This window comes from Ptiloglossa arizonensis, chromosome 1 (assembly GCF_051014685.1).
Source record: "Ptiloglossa arizonensis isolate GNS036 chromosome 1, iyPtiAriz1_principal, whole genome shotgun sequence".
NCBI classification, from domain to species: Eukaryota; Metazoa; Arthropoda; class Insecta; order Hymenoptera; family Colletidae; genus Ptiloglossa; species Ptiloglossa arizonensis.
This window is the reverse complement of record NC_135048.1, coordinates 20,731,497-20,753,532: the sequence shown is the minus strand read 5'-3', so window position 1 is coordinate 20,753,532 and position 22,036 is coordinate 20,731,497. Positions and strand designations below refer to the sequence as shown.

The 22,036-nt window shown below is 39.7% G+C and overlaps 1 protein-coding gene across 2 annotated transcripts in view; it reads left to right on the top strand.

Annotated features, from left to right (window-relative positions):
- LOC143151712 (RNA-binding protein 38) overlaps positions 1-18,757 on the top strand; it is a 41,947-nt gene extending 23,190 nt beyond the window's left edge. Inside the window, exons 5-6 of one of the 2 annotated variants that reach the window (XM_076321112.1) lie at positions 14,563-14,780; positions 18,462-18,757. In XM_076321112.1, the coding sequence (XP_076177227.1) occupies positions 14,563-14,780; positions 18,462-18,622 (379 nt within the window). In that variant the 3' untranslated portion in view covers positions 18,623-18,757. Of the gene's footprint in view, positions 1-14,562; positions 14,934-18,461 lie in introns of both variants that reach the window. The other variant, XM_076321100.1, reaches the window with a different exon arrangement.
- Positions 18,758-22,036: the final 3,279 nt, after the last annotated feature.

The following is a 22,036-nucleotide window of genomic DNA, read 5'->3' as shown; positions in this document are numbered from 1 at the left end:
AGAGAGGAAAAAAAGAAAGAAGCGTAGAGAAGTAGTGTCCGCGTCGAAGAAGAATTAACCGGTGGTGGAACCACCCTCGGGCTCGCGATTGGTCCGCTCTGCTTTCCAAAGATTGGCGGATCATCCTATTGGATTATCCACGGCGCCGGCGCTCGCGCAATCCGTGTACTGCGCATCGACTCTGCACGTATATGCGCGAACCGGCGCGCACACGGCTGCGTTTCAGCGCGCACACGTTCGCCGGCGACGTACAGGTGTTTCGGATATATCTATAGCGCGCAGGAAAGTACGGTACTCATCGATACGCAACGCGGAAACACCATAAAGGAGAAATTACGTCGCGGCCACCTGGCACACGTGCCGCCACATTTTCACACACGCGTGGGACCGTGAGCGTACACGTTGATTGCGCGACACGATTCTCCTCGACTCGAAAAAAAAAGCGTTCGTAATCGGTGTGTTTCGTTTCGGTGATACCGCGCGAACTTCTCGCACGTTTTCTTCCCGCGAGAGAACATTTCGAAACGTACGAGGTTTAACTCGCAGTGCGTCGTTTTTCAAATTTTCACTCGCGAACTACATCTACCGGGCCAGTGTTCTTCGCGAAGTAGACTACTGTTCGAGCACTCGAGTGATTCAAATACTCGACGAGTATGAGTTGAACAGTGCACTGAAAGTATTCGAATACTTTGAATATTTTGAATACTTTGAATATTTTGAATATTTCGAATATTTCGAATGTTTCGAATATTTCGAATATTTCGAATATTTCGAATATTTCGAATATTTCGAATATTTCGAATATCTCGAATATTTCGAATACTTTCTAGATAGTAATAAACTCTAAAATTTGTATAGTGATATTAGAGCAATGTGAAATGTTCGAAAGCCAAATGTTCGAGATTTATTTGCAGTACTCGAATAGCTATGAAATATTCGAATAGTATACCTGTAAAGCAAAAGAAAAGAAAGGTTGTAACCCTTGTATCGTAAAGTGGAATAACGAGTATTGATAAAATATACACCAGTTCCTGGTACAAGAAATAAGAAAGAAAGCTGAGAAAATACAACACGTATGATATTAGGTAAAACGTGTACGAGTTATTGCATAAGCGAACGATGCAATAAGGATAATGCGAAGTATGCATAAATAATTTGCGTTCGACTTAATAGTAGTTTCTGAATCATATTGTATATGTTTTCGTACGTAACACTTTGTACGGATCGCATCTCACGGCGTATATTTTTACTCACTATTGCTCGTCCAGCTTCATCTTACAAGGGTTACAATTATTTACCAAGATTATTCGAAAACTCGTAGAATAAAATTTCAAACTAAAGATCCTCATCGAAACCTATCGATCTTATTAATCTTGTACACAATTCGAGGTTCGAGCAATTGGTATTCCAACAACAGTAGAAGTATTGATCAAAATTCAATCGGTTATTGAATACAATTCAATTTTCCAGCAAAATTTCGATCACGTTGTTCAATCCTGATCGCGTTCTATCGTAAATTCGTATATTTCTTATTACGCGCGTTACGAGAGTTTACAAGTGTTTCGAACAAAAATAAACATTAAAGAAACGACACGTTTATGAACAGTTACGTTGGAAAAATGATTGCAAACTGTTAAAATATTGGATTGTTCGGAAAGTCATTGCGTTTCGTTTTTCGAAAACGAAACACGATTCTCCTAGAGTGTACAAACATTTATACTAAATTATACATTCTCCAATTTTGGAAAACGAAAAACACGTACGGACAATTGGAACACTTCCCGAAAAAGCCAATAACTCACGGCAGGGTCCAAGACGATAAATTCGGATAGTAATTTTACCCCGTATTCTTGTTCGAATCGATGCGAAAATCATGTCTGGCAGCGATGATCCTCTCAACGGGCACGGATTGTGTTTTCAATTACAGGGTGCACGTACTTGCGGCCGGTCGAGACGAACATGGTAATTCGATGGTTTTCGGTGAACTCCCCCGTTCTTAGCGCGTAACGACCGTTGTATTTGCACCGGTTCTTCCAAGTGCGCACGCGAGCAGGAATTAGGTGGGACGATTAAGCAACTTTGTCCACACGTCGGGCCCCGTGTTGGCCAGTTCTCGAGCACAGGGAGATCCCAATCGCGGTGCGCGGCCACTTTGCGTCGGAAATCGAGGGTGGTCGCTCAGATCCGTCACGAAAGGACAATGCGGACCTCTTCGTGACTGGGAAACGACTCTCTTCTTTCCTCGTTTCTTCAACGGTCCCTCTCCGGGCTACGTTCTGTCCTCACCTGCCCGCCCTTTCCACGCCGTTCTACGCCAAAGCCGAGTTTGCATACAGGGTGATTTATGTAAAGCAGACCGATTGAGTTGTCTTCGATTCTGGGAGCGGTAGAAAAAAATATCTACGGCTGGTTCGTACGCGAAGCCGCCAAGGACATCTGCGGGGCAATTTTATTGTAATCTTCTTCTTTTTCTTCTACTTTTTTCTTTCGTCGAAAAAACGGTCCGGCTTTTTCGCGGCTGCGTTCGATTTGTACGATTTGCGTGTAGAGGTACCAAGGTTATCCGAAGGTCGACTTTGTTTGCTTTTCGAAAATGTGTGCAGAGATGTCGACGACGTTCGAAGGTTAAATTTGTGTTTTTTTTTTTTGAAAATGTGTGCAGAGACGTCGAGGACGTTCGAAGGTTAAATTTGTGTTTTTTTTTTGAAAATGTGTGTAGAAAAGTCGAGGACGTTCGAAGGTTAAATTTGTTTTTTTTTTTTTTTGAAATGTATGCAGAGAAGTCAAGGACGTTCGAAGGTTAACTTTGTTTTCTTTTTGAAAATGTGTGCAGAGAAGTCAAGGACGTTCGAAGGTTAACTTTGCTTTCTTTTCGAAAATGTGTGCAGAGACGTCAAGGATATGTGAAGGTCGATTTTGTTTTCTTTTTGAAAATGGAACGTACGGTTTCTTACGACTGAATTCGATTTATTCGATTACTTTCTGTGTGTGGAAAATTCAAGGACATTCGAAGGTCAATGTTGTTTTCTTCTTGAAAATGTGTGCAGAGAAGTCAAGAACGTTCGAAGGTTAACTTTGCTTTCTTTTCGAAAATGTGTGCAGAGACGTCAAGGATATGTGAAGGTCGATTTTGTTTTCTTTTTGAAAATGGAACGTAAGGTTTCTTACGACTGAATTCGATTTATTCGATTACTTTCTGTGTGTGGAAAATTCAAGGACATTCGAAGGTCAATTTTGTTTTCTTCTTGAAAATGGAACCGAACAGAAATTGATTACTTTCTGTGTGTGGAGACGTCAAGGATATCCGAAAATCAACTTTGTTTTTGCCACAGAATTCGATAAATTGATGTATCAGATTGGTTTACACACGGGGGACGCCAAGGGCATCCGAAGGTCAACTTTTGAATTCAATAGGGTAATGAATTTTGAGAATAACACTATCAAGATACATCTGTTCTAAAATCAATAGTTTTAAAAGTACTATTAATATGTTACAATTGTCACTGAATTACTATATCGCGTGTCGTGCAACTACTTAAGGAACCATTGACGAGCTTCTATCTGTGCTGTCTCAGAAGATGAACATCTCGCGAACAATGAAAATTAATACAAACGTGACTTCTGTACCAAAAATTACTCCTTTAAGAAAATGAAATCCACCTTTCGATATCTTTGATACTTCCACTCACGAGCCACCTCGATTTTCCTCGGGAAAAATTAATTAAAAAATTCATCGATCTAATTCGATTTCGATTCGAGTAGTTGCCAATATGAATTTCATTTATGGTTCGTCGTCTTTGGGAAACGTAACGAGGTTTACAAAGTGCTCCAAGTATCCAAATTGCGATAAATTGGTGACATTCGTTCAAAGGTAGGATTCGTCTCGCGCGGGCCGGTGAACATCAGAAATCGATAGGTGAAATTGTCGATCGGTAATCGTATTTGTCGAAGCGAAACGAAACGGGCGACGTGTTTGTTTCTAATTGTCCGTACGTGACGAGCGCACTTAATCCCGCGAGAAATTGTGGAACGTATGTTTTTTTTGCACACCAGCGTATCCGTGGGTAACATCGATCGTATGAAAGCTTCTACGTAAGTCTGGTCGCGATGCGTTGTCGACGATTTTACATCGCGAAAATTACGCTGACCATTAAAACGGCCACCTTGTTTCCGCGCGATGGTCCCAAGGACGAAGGTAACCGAGCGATCGACATTATTACTCGGAACTCATTTCTCTACAGTTACGTTGAACTCGTTGGCAGCAATTAATCGCTCTATCCGACCGATCGCTATGTCATCGAACCGAACGATCGTTATTCGCGATCGAGCTCCAATCGGATCGATATTGTGCAACGTATCGATTTCGTGACTATTTATTGCATATCGGGAATCGATAACGATAATCGATACATTTTTCGAATTATCGAAAACGAAACTTGTACGAAAATCGATAACGTTGCGGGCCCAACGAATCGTTTGTTACATTCGTTCGATGTTTTTATTTTGGAACCGTATCCCTCTTTCGACTTATCTGATAGTATATTCCTTCGTTCGATAGTTCCTCGCCGTGTAATTTATAATTTTTTCTCCAAAATTTAGACTGTTCCGTTCCGATAGTTTGAAAAACTATCGCGAACGCGTGATCGAAAATATTAAACAGAAGTATCAAATGGCTCGTTACCGCTACAACGAACGTTATCAATTGTAACATGTTTTCACGAGAGATACGTAGATCTACGAGGGATAGATCTCGATTTTCGAATTTTCTCCTTTCAAATTGCGTTCGATTATTCGAAACCTCGGTACCATATGTTTTTTTGCTAGTTTTAAGGGTTTTTTTTAATGCCAGCCTTAGTCTCGTGCTTTGTTTCTACAATCGAACCTCCATTTCATTGCAATATCGTTGTAGAGTATAACTTTCTTAAAATAAATCTGTTTATACAATTCATAAATATCTTCGTACACGATCAGCCTAATGTCGATTGCCGAGCTCCTTACGATTACCATAAATAAATATTCTAACTGCGATAAAAATCTATTAAAAGTCAAATTTATTCTGGTAGAATGAGATATTTTCCCGACCTTAGACTCCACTTCGTTACAACATCGTCACAGAAAAGTTTATAATATTCATAGTATAAATCTGTTTCCACGATTTGTACACAATCCACGTAGTATCGATGTTTTCGAGATTTTTTTTAAAAATAATTATCCGGTAAAAATATTCCAATCGCCATAGAAATTTAATAAGAATCGAATTTGTTTCGATGTACGGAGACATTTGCTCGACCTTGAACTTCACTTCGTTGCAAAATCGTCGTAGAAAAGTTAACAAATTTCGTAGCGTGAATCCGTTTGTACCGTTGTGCGATTTATTGACTCGCGTTCGATATATATATATAGTCTTTGTCCAGATTTTCTCGCGTCTGGTTGTCCATCGTACGTATAAATGTGATCGTAATTGAAAAGCGTCGACGGAGGCCAGCACGCGCGTCTCCGTGGGTGTGTGCATAAGTATGTAGAAAAATGGAGAAGCGGTGGGAGAAGTAAAATAAAAACACTTGGAGTGGAAAAAGTGGGGTTGAGGACACGCGAGTCATACATAATGCACGGACCACGGCAAAGATGCGTCGGCAAGATAAATTCGGTAGAAAATGGAGGAACGAAAAAAGGAAAGATCTCGCAAGAGTAGATCGTCGCAATTTCGCGAATTAATTTAATCGTCGAAACTTCGATCTACGTTTGCGATGAACGCTGACGGTTGAACGTCGTCTCCTAATTGCGTAACCAAGCATGATCTTTGGTGTACCATCGATGCAATATTTAGAAAATTTCTAAACAATACGAGCAAAATTGTACATCGAAAAGGTGTATCGAATTTGGTGTACCATCGATGCAATATTTCGAAAATTTGTAAACAATACCAGGAAAATTGTACATCGAAAAGGTATATTAGAAGATTGTAATTCTGTAACGATGCATATTTGCACGAACTCGATTCTACTCCGATTACAAAATATATAAATTTGTTTCTTCGCGAACGATTCGAGAACAAAAATTATTCGAAAATTACAAATTATTTACTCGATTAATTCTCTCGTATTTTCGCAAGAAATTTTGTTATCGATTCGTAGATTCGCAGTAAGGTAAACATTCTGCGCGATTTAAAATGAAAGTGAATAATACGGACGTGGATTAACGGGGGAAAAATAATAATATGTATTTCAGTTATGAAACTTGGAGCAATACGCTTCGGTAATTTCTGGGCTGTAAACGTTTCAGTCGTACGTGTGAATAGTGAAGTTGAAAGGATCGTTTCAATTCCATGACTTGCCAGCAAATGGCGCAAGTGTCACAACTATACGTATTACAGGCGATGGCAGTTTTAATACTAATAAGTGTTTTCTTAGAAATATGTACTATGCACGCGTTTAATATACATCGTGTACGCAATAAGTCCAACCTTTTCGGTGATATTGGCGTATAAATACGTTAATTTGGGTTGGATAGTTATTTTAAGCATTGTGGAACTGTGAATTACTCGTAATTAAATTTCTTAATCACGTAATCACGTAACGCGGTAAGATTGTCTCGAGATTAAAATTTCTTAAAAAGGTTCATTCACTATTGGTCGAAATTTCGTATACCGTAAATTCACGATTAGTAACATTACTGTCGTAAATGCAATTTATGGACAATAAAAAAAAAGAAACGAACGTCATTCGCATCGTGAACATCGGGGGAATTTATTTATAGATCCGATATCGGAAATACGGAAAACACTTTTTAAAATTGCATCGCAATTCGGTTCATCCGAAGGAAAATAATGCGCCAGAAGCGCAGCGAGAATTGTAACAAACGTCATATTCATTTTAAACGAACATTTATTCGTCCGTACGTCGCCGAGCATTTACATAATACGTTACATGTGAAATATTTTTAAATAATCGACAAATACGAGGCACTAGCCGAGAGCTGCTGGAATATGTATTCGTAAAATAAAGTTGCAGGGATATACATGTGTAACCGAGTTGTGGGAATTGTGCATCGTTACGTACCGTAAGGTCGAACCGGGGGCCTCTTCTTTACAAATCGGAATACTCTGTCGTCAGTCTGGGTCAGCCGGAAATATTTAGGCAACGAAAGAAACGCGATGCTGAACGCCTTATTAATTTCCGTAAACTTGGCGCGGAGTTCTCGCCGGGAGAAATTGTCAGAACCAAGAAATTGGCTGCAAGTGCCTGAGAAAGCATCTGGCAGCCATCTGGTTACGAGCCAAGCGTAATATTTTTACGGTGATCGCCGGTAAACTAATCTTCGAGGCGATCAGTCCAACAAAAAAGAATATATATATATATATATATATATATATATATATATATATATATACTATATATTTATATAGATAAAGTGTCGTAAACTTACGATCAGTCGTGAGTAAATCTGAAACTACTCGTCGAATTCTTCTGTACTCGAATACTTGAATTGGTGATTCAACTATTCGACTATCGAGTATTTGAGTATTTGATACACCGATCAAGTATCTGGATACTGGCGATATTTGAATAGTGCAACGTGAATTGTGAATCAAGTTCGTTAAGTTGATCGTTTTGTTTCGAAGTTTGGTTTCGTTGAATATATTTCGCGAAGAATGTATGTATCTACAGAACGGTTCTATTTCGAGTAGGAGAAACTGCCGTGTTTACTTTTCTCGAGTATATAGATATTCGAGTAACGATATTGGAATACTCAAATACTGAAAGTTCGTTCGTGGCATTCGAACACTTACGAATCATTCGCAAATTAAACGATTCGAACAGTCTCAGCCTTAGTCGCGAGACGCTTATTTGTATATTATCCTTCAACGATTACCGATTACGTTTGCGATTCGTTTCGATTGTACTTTTTTTTTTACTTTTATTTAACTTTTAGATATTTTTGTACTTTTCATCGAACGTTCTTTCGTAGATTCTTTTCTCAATCGTTGGAACAGTAACAACGATATTCCAATAACAATATTCGAATAATTGATACTCGAATATTGATATTTAAACAACGATATTACGATGACACTGTTCGAAATCTATTCGAACGGTCGCAGTTGTACTAGAAAGTGATCCGGAGAGGAGACGGAGCAATTCGGTAAATTAATTTCTCATCGTTGATAAATTCCGCTTCGGTGAAAATTGAATACAAGTTGCTCGTATCTTCGCTCGAATCAACGACCTAATTTCGACGTGCGAATTAAGCATCGAAAGACACGTGCGTGGGAATACTTCGAAACGTTACGCGAACGTCTATACGTATAATAGTCTATGTCCGGTGGGCACCAATCCGACGAACGGACTATCATTTGAAGCCGCAGGACAACATATTGATTTCCTTCGTGGACTGAACACTGGCTATTATCGATCCGTTAAAAAGTTCAGGGCTGTCTCCCGTGTTTACATGTCCTTTGGAAACACGGTTTTCGAGTCGCTGCTTCGAGTCATCGAAATCACCCGAAGGAATAAATTTCACCCATTGGCGTCGACACTCTGCCCAATTAGGATCTTTCGTTACGTTTTCTTCGATTCGTGCAATACGCGCGTCGTAATAATTAAACGAACGGGCATCTTGTACATCGTTTCGTAGATAACGAATAATCGATCGTTTTCCACGAAAGTAAACCAATATAATTTATAACGTGTCCACGTATTGATACAATTAATTCTTCGTTGAAAAGAAATTCGAACATCGAGATAAAAATAACGCACGGTTGCGGTCGATCAGCCAACTGACTGAAATATCGACAGAATCGAAAGGATCTGAACATCAGAATTGAAGGTTTAAAAGGAGCGTCCATTTTTGAAATTGCTCTTCAATGTTCACGTCGCGCATTACCATGGTGGACCATCGGTGGTCCACGATGGGCTCGTCATTGAGAGAAATATCAGCGCGCAATATTTTGCAATATTGTAAATTAGAAATTTTCTCCGTAGAAATAATTGTTCTCTCGTAGTGTATTTTACACGATCATCGTTATTGGGAGAAATATCAGCGCGCAATATTTTGCAATATTGTAAATTAGAAATTTTCTCCGTAGAAATAATTATTCTCTCGTAGTGTATTTTACACGATCATCGTCATTGAGAGAAATATCAGCGCGCAATATTTTGCAATATTGTAAATTAGAAATTTTCTCCGTAGATAATTATTCTCTCGTAGTGTATTTTACACGATGATCGTTATTGGGAGAAATATCGTCGCGCAGTATTTTGCAATATTGTAAATTAGAAATTTTCTCCGTAGAAGTAATTGTTCTCTCGTAGTGTATTTTACACGATGATCGTTATTGGGAGAAATATCGTCGCGCAATATTTTGCAATATTGTAAATTAGAAATTTTCTCCGTAGAAGTAATTGTTCTCTCGTAGTGTATTTTACACGATGATCGTTATTGGGAGAAATATCGTCGCGCAATATTTTGCAATATTGTAAATTAGAAATTTTCTCCGTAGATAATAATTGTAGTTAGTGTATTTCACGCGATCACTTTCCCCTTCTTCTCGATAAATAACGATTGCAGTTTTACAGATGATCGGAAAAATTACACGAGGGACGGAGTGTTTAAAATTTGTTGGCGGCGTGGTTTTTCGGCAGTTATCGAATTACCGTGAACGATTCGAGGGGTGAATCGGGTCCCTGATGTTACCCCGGTTGGAAAAAATTTTTTCGGTCGGTCGCTTAACGATAAATCGGTGTACGCGCGAGGAGGCGAGAACCGAGCCGGGACGGCGAGCGTTTGCACGCGATCGTTTCGCGCCGAAGACAAGAAAAAGAGGAAAAAAGAGATAGAGACAGAGAGACACCGCCGTGGAGCCGTATCACTTTTCTGTTTCTTTCTTAGGCCTGTGAATTTTTAGGTACTAACGTTGTTGTTGTTAGGTAATCGTGTGCCGTGTGCCGTGTGTCGAGAAGTATCTTTATTATTCGTGGAGTTACCTACATACACGTTTGTCGTTGGTTTGCTGTTGTTTTGCCGACACGTTGAGGATTTCTTTTTTCTTGGATTTGTTGCGCATTTTTTTGTCACGCCTTAGTGATACTACACCACCACTCTTATTATGCCGCCGTTGCTTTCCGTCCACCTGTCCCGATCATCCTTGTCCTTTGTTCGTGCACTGGAGACAACGTGTACACTTATCGATTACAAAATATTAATAACGCGTCGCTATTAATTTTCATCGATCAAAATTTTGTTTCACTTACTTTCGAATTCAATTCCAACGAAATATATCCACGCGGTGGATCACCGTTGGCTAATTGTCGTTCGAGAGAACCTTTCCTTCGTCGATTCGAGAAAAAATATTTGATACAAGATACGTCGTCGCGTTAATTATGGGGGCACCAAGGTGACCTTGTACATTTTAAACGGCACAATGCACTTATTGTAGAATTTTATCGCGAGCCTCGAACGACCTCGGTCCTTGGTTTACCGAGAAGTGTAAGAGTTGCCTTGTTTAACCGCGCTGCTTCGGCAGCTGAGGATTAAGGACATTTGAAGGTCACGTTGCGACGTATCATCGAATTGGTCGACGAACGTTTAAAAATGCAAGGTCACCTTGATAACTCCGCAGACGCACGAGGTGTACAAAAAATTGAATTAAAGTCTTACACTCGTTCGTTGAATAAACAGAAATCGTGGAGCAGGTTTAAATATACTAATTTATTGTAGCGACTCACGATTCGAGTGCAGTTCAACAAACGTAAGGACGAGTCTGACGAACGATTTTCACTTTGTGCACGTGCAACAATGTATCGTCGAAGTTTACCTAAAATAAACATACCTATTACTTTTGTATAATTTCATCTATGCGTTTATGGTTAAAATCGTTCGAAGGTCACGTTGTACTTTATCGAATTCGTGTTCTTATCAGCTATAATAGGTTGTTTATCGAACGACAAAACTTATTGAACAGTACTGTTCAATGTAGTACTGTTCAATAAGCTTTATTGAACGACAAAACTTATCGAGCAACTTTGTACTATACTGTTCAATAAGATTTATCGAACGACGAAGCTTATCGAGCAAGCTTGTACTATACTGTTGAATAAGATTCATCGAACGACAAAACCTATTGAACATCCTAGTAGTATAGTACTTGAAAAAGTATATTGCATCGTTTAAAAACGTTAGGTTACCACGATATCTCTAAAATTACACGGTACATAATAAATAAAAATTGTCGCGTTCGGTGAGATCCACCAATCGTAACGTATCTTGCTCAAACATTTTTGTCTAAAACCAACGAATGAAAAGTTGTTTCAGACGGCAGCTTGTTGACGGCAGTTCATCCCGTATTTTCAAATAACAGCGAACCGATTGCTAATTCGGTGACACGTATTTTCGGGCAGAAAATCACGAGAAACGTTCTCTTGTAATACGAACCACGATAAAGATCGTTCGTTTGTGCAGTTTCCGACAGTTCTTTGGCACGGTTATGGCGCTTTGAGATGCAAAACGAAAATGAGACGGTAAATTTTCGCATACGTTGCGTCGGATTCGAGCAATTTATTCTAATATTATCGATCATCGCTTCGTACGCCCAGGAAGTTAACGTCAAACGACATTTTGATAAAAATAATCATTAGAATGCTCGCTCGCTCGGAAAAAGATTGTACAAAATTTATTACACTTTCCGTAAGATTGATATTTATTGTAACGGTTTCGATAGTGTCTCTTCGATCCTCTTTGGTAAATTATAAACGCGAATAATCCTAATCTGGACGATTCTACTGCATATTATTTTTTATTACAATTTCTATCTCAAACGTTAACTACAATTTGATGTCTCGTAGATTCTTTTCTTTAACACATCAACATTTATCACTGTTCTACGGATGACTATTTTAGCGTTTATTCGTTGACTCGTCCAAGTATAATTTTTTCGGAAAGATTATTTATCTAATCGCAATTTTATTAAAAAATTTACTTATTGATTTAATCGCGTTCTCTTCTTTTTCAAATATACGTATAAACTGTTATTATTATGTCTGTATTTCTCCGATGTATGTTTACCGTTACGATGTGTTCGTACTATAAATTATTATTTTAATCGAAGAAAATTGAAGAAACACGGTCGAAAATGTAACGAAAATCGAGCTGGCGGAGACTACGATAAATTTTTACAATTATTCATTTTCGGATAAATCGTTCTTAAAACTTGCGTGGAATATTCATTGTGCACACTCCAACACGAATAAACATCCAGCGTCCTCCTTTCCTTGTTTCCTCGGTTCCTTAACTGTACAGGGAGAAATGTACGGTTGAAGCTTCCGGTGTTCATCAAGTTTCATTGATTAACTCGAACGAGTCGAGCAATTGTTTACAATCAAGGAACTTCATGGACCGTAGGTTGTTTCAAGAAGCAAGTGTGAATATGTAGCAATCTTGGTGGACTGATCTAGGAATAAGAAGCTTCTAGAGTCTCTTTCTCGCGACACAGTTTATCAATTTTGATAAAATGTCGAACTTTCGAGTACGACACGAGGGGTTGATGTTATTGGTCACGTTTTTTAAAAGGTAATGACGTTTATAATTTGATAACTTCGTTACTTCGATACGGTGAAGATTGAACGTAATGTAAAATATTGCTAAATTTACAAAATTTAAGCAATTAGTCTTTTTTTTTTATAACGCATCGAGCGTAATAGAGATACGAATGACAGCAAATGTATGCTAGGAAACATTGCATATTCGTGTTATTGTATGAATTTTCATAACAAAATTATACCGAAAAGGAGGTTCGCTTTCTCGACCACTTTATCGACCACCGTGTTTTTTCAAAGAACTAAATTCTTCAAATAAAAATCGTTGTTTGTTTCTCGGTAATCGTTACTCGCGTTTCAGAATTAATTTCCGTTACTTTAGAATCTGAGATGTTATTAAACGCAACGACTTGAATAATGTATATATACGTTAATCCGTCATTAAAGATTGTCTGCGTTTGTATTGCCGAATAATTTCACAATTTTACACCCATTCTAGCTATCGATGAATCTGATAACGCGGCAAACGATGAATTAATAAATGGATAATATATTTTTCATTTTCATTTTGAACCGTTTTATCCGATACATTCGTTCGTTATCACTTTCGGTAGGGAATAAAAACAAGTGGTCGATAAAGAGAGCGAGGTCGCTAGTCGCAACATTTACTTGCGCTTTTTATTTCGCACAGTTGTTATTCCCGCGAAAAGAAACGTTTAAAAAGATATAGTTCTTAAATTGTTCCATACACACCTACCGAGACTAACGTCCTTACATCGATCAATTTAATATTCAGATATCATTTATAAATAAAAGAAAGAACGAAGAAAAAGAAACTCCCGAACTTCAAACGTAACGATTACAATTTTTGCAAAAGATTATTTCATCGTGATCGATATTTTCTCCAACATAAACTACTTCGTACACAAAAAGATAGATTTTTCCCGCACCGTGAATACACTCGAGTGCGTTCTTTCGAGTTCCATACAGTACATCCAAATGAACAAATATAATAATTTTCTACACTGTACGATACACGACTCAAATCGAATCAACAATTTCTAATATTAACATCCTTCGTATTAACATTTCCCATACGAGATTTCTATATTTATAATTTTTAACCATTGAGTAAACCTCTGTTTAAATTTAAAGATAAATTTCTCTCGCACTGTGAATACACTCGAGTGCGTTCTTTCGAGCTCCATACAGTACATTCCAATGAACAAATATAACAATTCTCTACACTGTACGATACACGACTAAAATCGAATGTACAATTTCTAATATTAACATCCCTCATTCCCCATACATCGATTACTATATCCATAGTTTTGTAACCATTGAGTAAACCTCTGTTTAAATTGAAAGACAGATTTCTCTCACATCGTGAATACACTCGAGTGCGTTCTTTCGAGTTCCATACAGTACATCCGAATGAACAAATATAACAATTCTCTACACTGTACGATACACGACTCAAATCGACTCAACAATTCCTAATATCAACATCCCTCGTTCCCCATACATCGATTACTATATCCATAGTTTTGTAACCACTGAGTAAACCTCTGTTTAACTTCAAAGATAGATTTCTCTCACATCGTGAACACACTCGAGTGCGTTCTTTCGAGTTCCATACAGTACATCCGAATGGACAAATATAACAATTCTCTACACTGTACGATACACGACTCAAATCGACTCAACAATTCCTAATATCAACATCCCTCGTTCCCCATACATCGATTACTATACCCATAGTTTTGTAACCACTGAGTAAACCTCTGTTTAACTTCAAAGACAGATGTCTCTCGCACCGTGAATACACCAACGTCGTCGCTAAAAGATACAAGAGCGATTATCAAACTGGCCAAGAACCAATAACATTGATCACCGTTTAATAATCGCGTGCAGTGACGAGTCCACCAGGATCGGTCGTCGAATATTCTCTGTATTAGATGTCTGAGTGCCGCTGCGTTCCTCTCGGTGGTGGCAGCCCCCCTCTAACTAACGATCATTTTCGTTTCAGGGTGCCACCGGGTTACGTGTACCAGTCACCATACCTGGCGACCGCGGCGCCAGGTGGTTTGGTACCGCTTCCGGCAACACAGTTGACCCACGCCGCGGCGATGGCGGCGGCGTCCCAGTTCTACGAGTATCAGAACGTCGCGGCAGCGGCCGCCACTTATCCGGGGACATCGTACAATTTCGCAGAGGCGTATCCCTATACCAGCGCCGCCGCGGCTGGTATGTGTTTGAAAAGTGTCCAGAGCAAGGACAGCAACGGGCTGATACACCACCATCAGCAGCACACCGGCAGCAGCCCCGCGGTGCTGGCTCACCAACGATTGGAGAAAGCTCTCCTGCCGCCCTTTCTGCCGTCCTTGCTACGTAGCAACGGTAGACAATCATTCGAGAAAACAGAACGCACTGAACAAAAGGGAACGCGAGAGAGAGGACGAGTGAGAGTGAGAGCGAAAGAGCAACGAGATCGTGCCGTATTCATTTTTCGTAGTGGAGTAGCTGTGCTCGCAGGCTGAATCTCTGCAAGATTCCCACGTACATACGCGGAAACCGAGGAGGTGTTAGGGATGCCCGGTTTCTCTATTCTTTTTAACACGCGAAATCCCGCGGGAGACCACGCTCGATCGCGAAAATAATCGGTTTCGATTCGCGAGGTCAAAGCGTTGATCGCTCGGAACGTGGAAGTTTTTCAGGGTTCCAGAACCGATCGAAATTAGGGGCTTTTGTTTGCACCGTGTCTCGAGTTCGGAGCGTGGAATCAACTTTTGTAATTTCGTGTTCGAATCTTTAAGTTATCGTGTCCAGGGAAGTCTTTCGAACTAGTAAAAGTACGTATTACTGTCGCTTTACGAACATGGAGATTTTCATCGAATTTGGGAAAAGAGGGGGATGTAAGGCGGATGGTTTTTTGTAATAGGTTCGAGGAAATCGATTCGAAGCAATTATTCAATTTTAACTCAAACTCGTATACGGTAGTCTTCTGTTACATGGAATTGTATCATTGAGGAGGATTGGTGACTTGTTCGCTGATGAGAACTAAAATTTGGATATTTTTCGGTATATCTTCGCGGGAGTATTACCAATCGATTGTCGAGATCTTCTCGAAGAAAATGAGTCCAAACACGACGTGGTTCGGACTATTTTTAGTTTTACGTTGTACGAATCACTTTTGGAAAACTTTCAATCGCGTGTAATTGAAAATGGTCCGAGTGGTGGGGTGTTCGGACTCGTTTTACCCGGGAAAAATTTCACCAGTCCATGTTCTCACGAAGATACAATGACAAATATAAAAATTATAATGTTTACGAGTGGATGGTTCTGACGCCACGTATATACGTATAAGAATTATTAGACTTGAGAAAGATTCAAATATATTTTAACGGTAGAATCGAGATCGCTGTGTTCGTACTTATCGATTCAATCGAAACGATTAAAGATTTCTAACCCTTTGACTACGCAATTTAATATATTCGTCACGAGTAACTATCGATTATCGATTTCTAACCTCAAATAAGTGATTTTTTCTCGTTCGAGTTCCAAACGTGTTCAAAACGTAATCGACTCGGTGTTGTCGATTTATTGACGCCAAAACAGTTCGTTTCGGTAAATACACGTACACGTGTGACGTGTTCGGGAATTTATTCGAAACAGTTAATTGCGAAAATGATGCATGCCTCGTGAGAGCACTGTTGTTCCTGCCGCGTAACAAGGTAGATTTAGAATAAAATTAACATTGTTTAAAGTGCTGCACGTGTCGATATTATTTGTCGAACTCTTTTACTACCAAACTAATATACTACCGAAGTATGTAAAATAACCGGCATCGATACTTGAGAAATGGATTTGTCTGTTTTTGCGTCTAGGGGTTTTTTGCGAAATTTTCTCTAGTGGGAATCTTGCTGCGGATCCTTTCTGCTCGTCTCACCTGTCGCTTCTTCGAATTGAGTTAGTGAATGTTCTGTAATGTTGATGTGTTTACATTGAATCACGTTTGTTTGTCGAGTAAATCGTTTTACGGATTTGAATAACGAACTTCGCATTTTGCAGGAGAACTTTCTGCAATCTCTTTTTCTGAAATCTCCACGAAGTGATATTTCCATTATCTTTACGGTTGTCGGTACAATCTAAGGAATTTGACCGAGAACGAAGAGTGCTTACACGGAAGTTTCTCTAATTTGTGCTGGAATGTTCCGCTGTCGGTAAAACAGATACGATAGAAAAAGAAAAATGGAAACGCATCATTGCATGCTTACGCTGGCTTCGCACTCAACACGATGAACATGCAAATTTTGTTAATGCTCTGATGTGCTGTCTACGGTGGTGGTGGGAAAATTGTCACGGTGGATGACAGTAGTCTGTAAGCTTTCACTCTGCAATATTAGTGTCTTGTCACGGAAACAGAGTTTATTTTTCGAAGTAACGTGACATGTACCGGACGAAAAGAAGTACAAATTTCGAGTGCTTTCGCAGCACCTGTATTTGAAAAACTGGCGCAGGTAACCGACGGTGAAAGGTATTTCGTTACAGGGAAAGTCTACTCTCGAGACGAGTACTTTTTTGGATACAGAATCTAGAGGGCGATGAATATAAACGAATACCGGAATAATAGTTGTCACCCATTTTAGAAGAATTACCTTAACTTCGTTAATATTGTTCTGTCGACAATCTGGGTGGTTATTTGAACCTCACCGGTTAAAGTTTAGCTATCTTTCGTGAATAATTTATTTTTTATATATTTTTTATCAACTGTTTATCTTTATCGTACTCTATATTTTGCATCCCAGAAACGCTTGTTCAGATACGGACTATCCTTGTCGCCCACAATTCCGTGTTTCTTTTCGAAAAGAAACTTATCTTTATATAGAATCGAACCGATAAAATACAACCATTCAACAATTACTTCAAGGATATTTGCACAATCTCCGTATCGATAAAATTATTTAATTCAACATTTCGCGTTGAGTTGAAATTAATCCGAAATCGTTGAATGTTTTAACTTTCTCCTAATAAATTTAGTTTCTCTCCGTTTCTATGCAAAACTTACAAAAATTTCTTTCTCTACGATATCTGACTCATTTAAGGCATCAGTGAAAGCAATGTTGTATTTTTCACGATATTCGAAGAGAAACCGTTGGTTCTTTTTCTCGAACGCAGTAACTCCTCGATGTAACCACCGGACTTGCGAGATTCTCTCGAAAAAAATGAGTCCAAACACGACCCAATTCGGACAACCTTTAATCGCACGTAATTTGAAAGATTTTTGAAAAACCGTCGATCGCGTATTATCAAAAGTAACCCGAACAAGGCCGTGTTTGGACTCGTTTGCATCGGGCAAACCTCGCCAATTCATCGATAATATTTTCACCAAGATACATTGATATCTACTAAAGTAACCAAGCAAACGAAATTATTGCTCCCTTGCGATAATTAAGTACTGAGCCGTTATCGTAAAGTCATTTCGTTTTTTCTTCGGTGAAAATAAAACACAATTTTTGTTAGAGTGTACAAACATTCTACTAAATGATATATTCTCCATTTTAAAAAACAAAATGACTTTTCGAACAATCTAATACGTTTGAAAAACACAAAATACCTTCCCATTAACAGTAATGATAACGATTCGTTCGAGGGAGAGATTCTACGTTACATCGAGGTAGACATCGGACGTTGTATCGAGGAAGATATGAAATCGTTGTACCAAAGACGTTCGAAGGTTACATCGAGGTTGACATTCAACGTTATATCGAGGTTGACATTCAACGTTATATCGAGGTTGACATTCAACGTTATATCGAGGTTGACATTCAACGTTATATCGAGGGATCGTTCCGGTTACCTGCGCCAATACCGTACCAAGTGTAAAATAGCGTCGGAGGGCAATTGATATTTTCTTGGTTTTTGCAGCAAACGCGGCGGCGGCCAGTTACGTGACACCGTATACGTACGCGGCGCTACCAGGTGCGGCAGGGTTGCCAGCAGCCGCGGCTGCAGCTGCAACGGCGGCGGGCGCTGCGTTCCCGGGACTACCGTATCAAACAACACCCCAGGAAGCGAGATTGCAGTAGAACTTGGACGAACTGCCGCGGGGAATTCAGTGTCGTCACGAAGGATTTCAGCGGCGTCAAGTTCGCGACTCAAAACTCGATCCTCGCCGTACGAACTTCGATTCTCGCCTGTCCTCCGCGTCTAATCAGCCGCTTTCATTCACCGAGGATCAAGCATCGTCCGCCGCGACCAGCCATTCTTTCAGCTATTCGGAGTTTCGTTCCACGTTTTCGCGAGTTAATTTTGGAAACGCGTGCACCGCTGGATGGATAGGAAGAGAGAGAGAAAGAGAGAACGAAAGAGAGAGAGAGAGAGAGAGAGAGAGAGAGAGAGAGAGAGAGAGAGAGAGCCACGTGGTTGCGCGGCTGCACCCACTCAGGATCGACGACTCGCAGTTTCTTACTAACTTAATCTTTAATCTTCCCCACCTTAATCTTCCTTTCCACGTTCTCCTTTGTAGGGCCAAGATTGGCGCGCTCAGCCAATTAGTACTTCAAGATACGGAACGAGACGTAACGATTATTTATAACTAAGGGAGCACGACATGCGATAGAGGCTTTCAGTAGACGCGCGGATAACTTTCTAGAAACATCCGGATTCCTTGTACGTTTGAACGTCGATCGCCGGACAGAAACCAGTCGCGAGAACAGCGAATATCGCGAAGCGTTACAAACCGAGAAGAAATTTCCGCGTCTGCGCACAATGGGAATGGAATTCGTTTTCTCGGGATTAACGGAATTATCTATCGAGTACCATCGTGGGTGTGCACACTGCCCGCTCGAGAGTCTCGGGTATTTCGTTGACGATGATCGCGAATCGGGTTAGTTGTTTGGAATAATTGATTAAAGTGTCAATCTATTCTATTCCGACCAGAGTAGAATAATATCGCAACGAAACGTGTAGAACGAATCGAACGAATGGCAAAATTGGTAGAGGTCTGCGAAACAAATTTTAAGACGTTTCAATTTGCTTTTGGAAGCACACCAACGTATCGTAACGACGGTTTTCGAACTTCGTGCAAGACGCTTCTTCTCGAACGAAAGCGGAATTGTCTGAGATTTATGGACAATAGGTTTTTTTTTAGCGTTGTTTTAAATCGATTCGGAAGACTCGAGGTCGAAGTTTTGTCCGATTTGAGTCATCTACAGTTGAAAGTTTACCTTTGTACCCCTTTTGATTTTACGATATCCCTCTACTTTGGAAACCAATGCGGTAGAGTTCGTAACTATGTGCTTCTCTCGTCGCGGAAAATTCTTTAAAATTGATCAGTGTTTCCAATTCGTTAAATTCGTTCAGTACCAGTCCCGAAACTCTCGTGCGGCAGTGATCAGCCATTCTCGAAATCGGTGAATTATTGTTGACGCGCGAGCGAATTCTCGGTCCCATGTGTGCTCAGGCGAATAGAAAGATCGATCCGTATTCAGAATCGATGCAATGTACTCTCTCCGGGATAATCGTTGAAGGATATCGACGAGATTCGAAGACACCGTTTCTTCCAGTATCGACGAACAGGTGTACTTCGTTCTTCGCGGATCGTTATTACCGTTATCGATTTTCGCTGCAATTCAACCAGAGAGGGAGATTTCTCACGGTGTAATTTCGATGCTTTCGACGGATATCGATTCTGAATATCGATCGAGGCGGTGAAATTGAACGCGATCCAGTAGCAGCAGGTTCGCTCGGGCAACAATTTTCTATTTTTCCACGTAGGGGAACATTCATTTCTGCGCCCGACGAACCGAAAGACCACGAACAAAAATGGCCACACGAGCTTCCGCGTGACTCACGGGAGGAGACACGGTTCTCGGTACTCTTACCACACGGTACTCACGAGCGAATTATACGAACCGTTATCGAATACGAGTGTTCCTCGATCGCCTTAACAATTTTTGCGTCCAAAACACGCGAAACGATCATCGACAGCCGCGCGTTTCGTTCCTCGAACACTTCGAATGTGTCTCCGATCCCGAGGAAGCTCGACGAGCGTGAAAGAGAATAAATAAATAAATAATTAAATAGAAATAGAAAACAGGAAAAAGATAGAAATCCGTTTCGACAGGGCATTGCTAGCTTCGTGGATTTAATTTCTCGTTTAGGAATATCTCGTTCGCGGAATCGTATTAGAAAGGATTTTTTTTTCTAAACGATTCACTAGGATGAATGTTATAAACGCTTTTTTTTTTTGTTTTTTCTTACGTAAAGCAACGACTTGTAGGTAACGATGGTCACACGTTGTAATTACACACGTCGATCGTTGCCTCGAGATCGCTCGGCAGCGAGATCAACCGATGTGTCTTAACGATGATGCCTTTTCTCGCGTGACTTAACAAATGTTTATCGAAACGATCAACGTTTCGCGGTACGAATTCAACGAGAACCAACGGACGAACGAATCGCTCTCAATGATTGTCGAATTGACACGAACAACGATTCATCGACGAAACATGCGAATGTAACGAAATATTGACGTATTCGTGATTTTTGAATCTCGGTTGGCAAAAGTTCACCAGCTGCTTTCGATTCTAGTCTAGAGTTCTAGGGACCACTGTTCGAGGAATCGTTTCGGCAACAAAGTACAACGCGAAGAAATTTCTTCGAAATGCTAAAATTACGAAAATATTATTTTACACTCCCGCGTGTTGCATTTCGGCGCATCGAATTCAGAAATCGAACGCTAAGAACTTTTGCCAGACATTTTTACGGCGCACACTAACATATGGATGAATTTTTCAAATCTACGCGTTTTTAATTGCACAACACGATCCATCGGCCCGGTAGAATCGCACAGCGCGGCGAAGCATTCGTTCGTCCAATCTTACAAGTGATCTGGTGCCTTAATTAGCACGACCGAATAGTCTTAATGGTTAGAAACTAGTCAGTGATTCGTTAGCGCGAAACTATTTCGCTAACGCGTGTACAGGGGTTGAAACTAAAACGAAACGATACAACGGGACGGAAAATCGAAGGAAATAACTAGCTAGCGTGAAAGGAGAGGGAGGATCGGGTTATGAAGAATGAGACTGTCTAGTCCTAAACCCTTCGAGACCTTAGACGAGGTAAACTCGATTCGTTAGAATTTTAAGTAGACATTAATACGCATGAAGAAACGGAGAAAAGAAACCAAAAGTCTTGTAAAAAGTTAGCGAAAGAGGCGCTGTTAGGAAGGTTTAATGTTAAGTATTAATTATTACATAATCGATCGATTAAGGTAATAGGAAAATAAATTAATACTATTGATATTATATTATTATTATTATTATTATTATTAATATTATTACTACTTATTAATTATTATTATTATTATTATTATTATTATTATTATTATTATTATTGCTATTAATTATTGATAATATTATTATTGTCATTATTGATTATTCATTATTGTTCATGTACTTAACGACGAAGCGAAGAGAATACGCGATCGGGCGAATTTA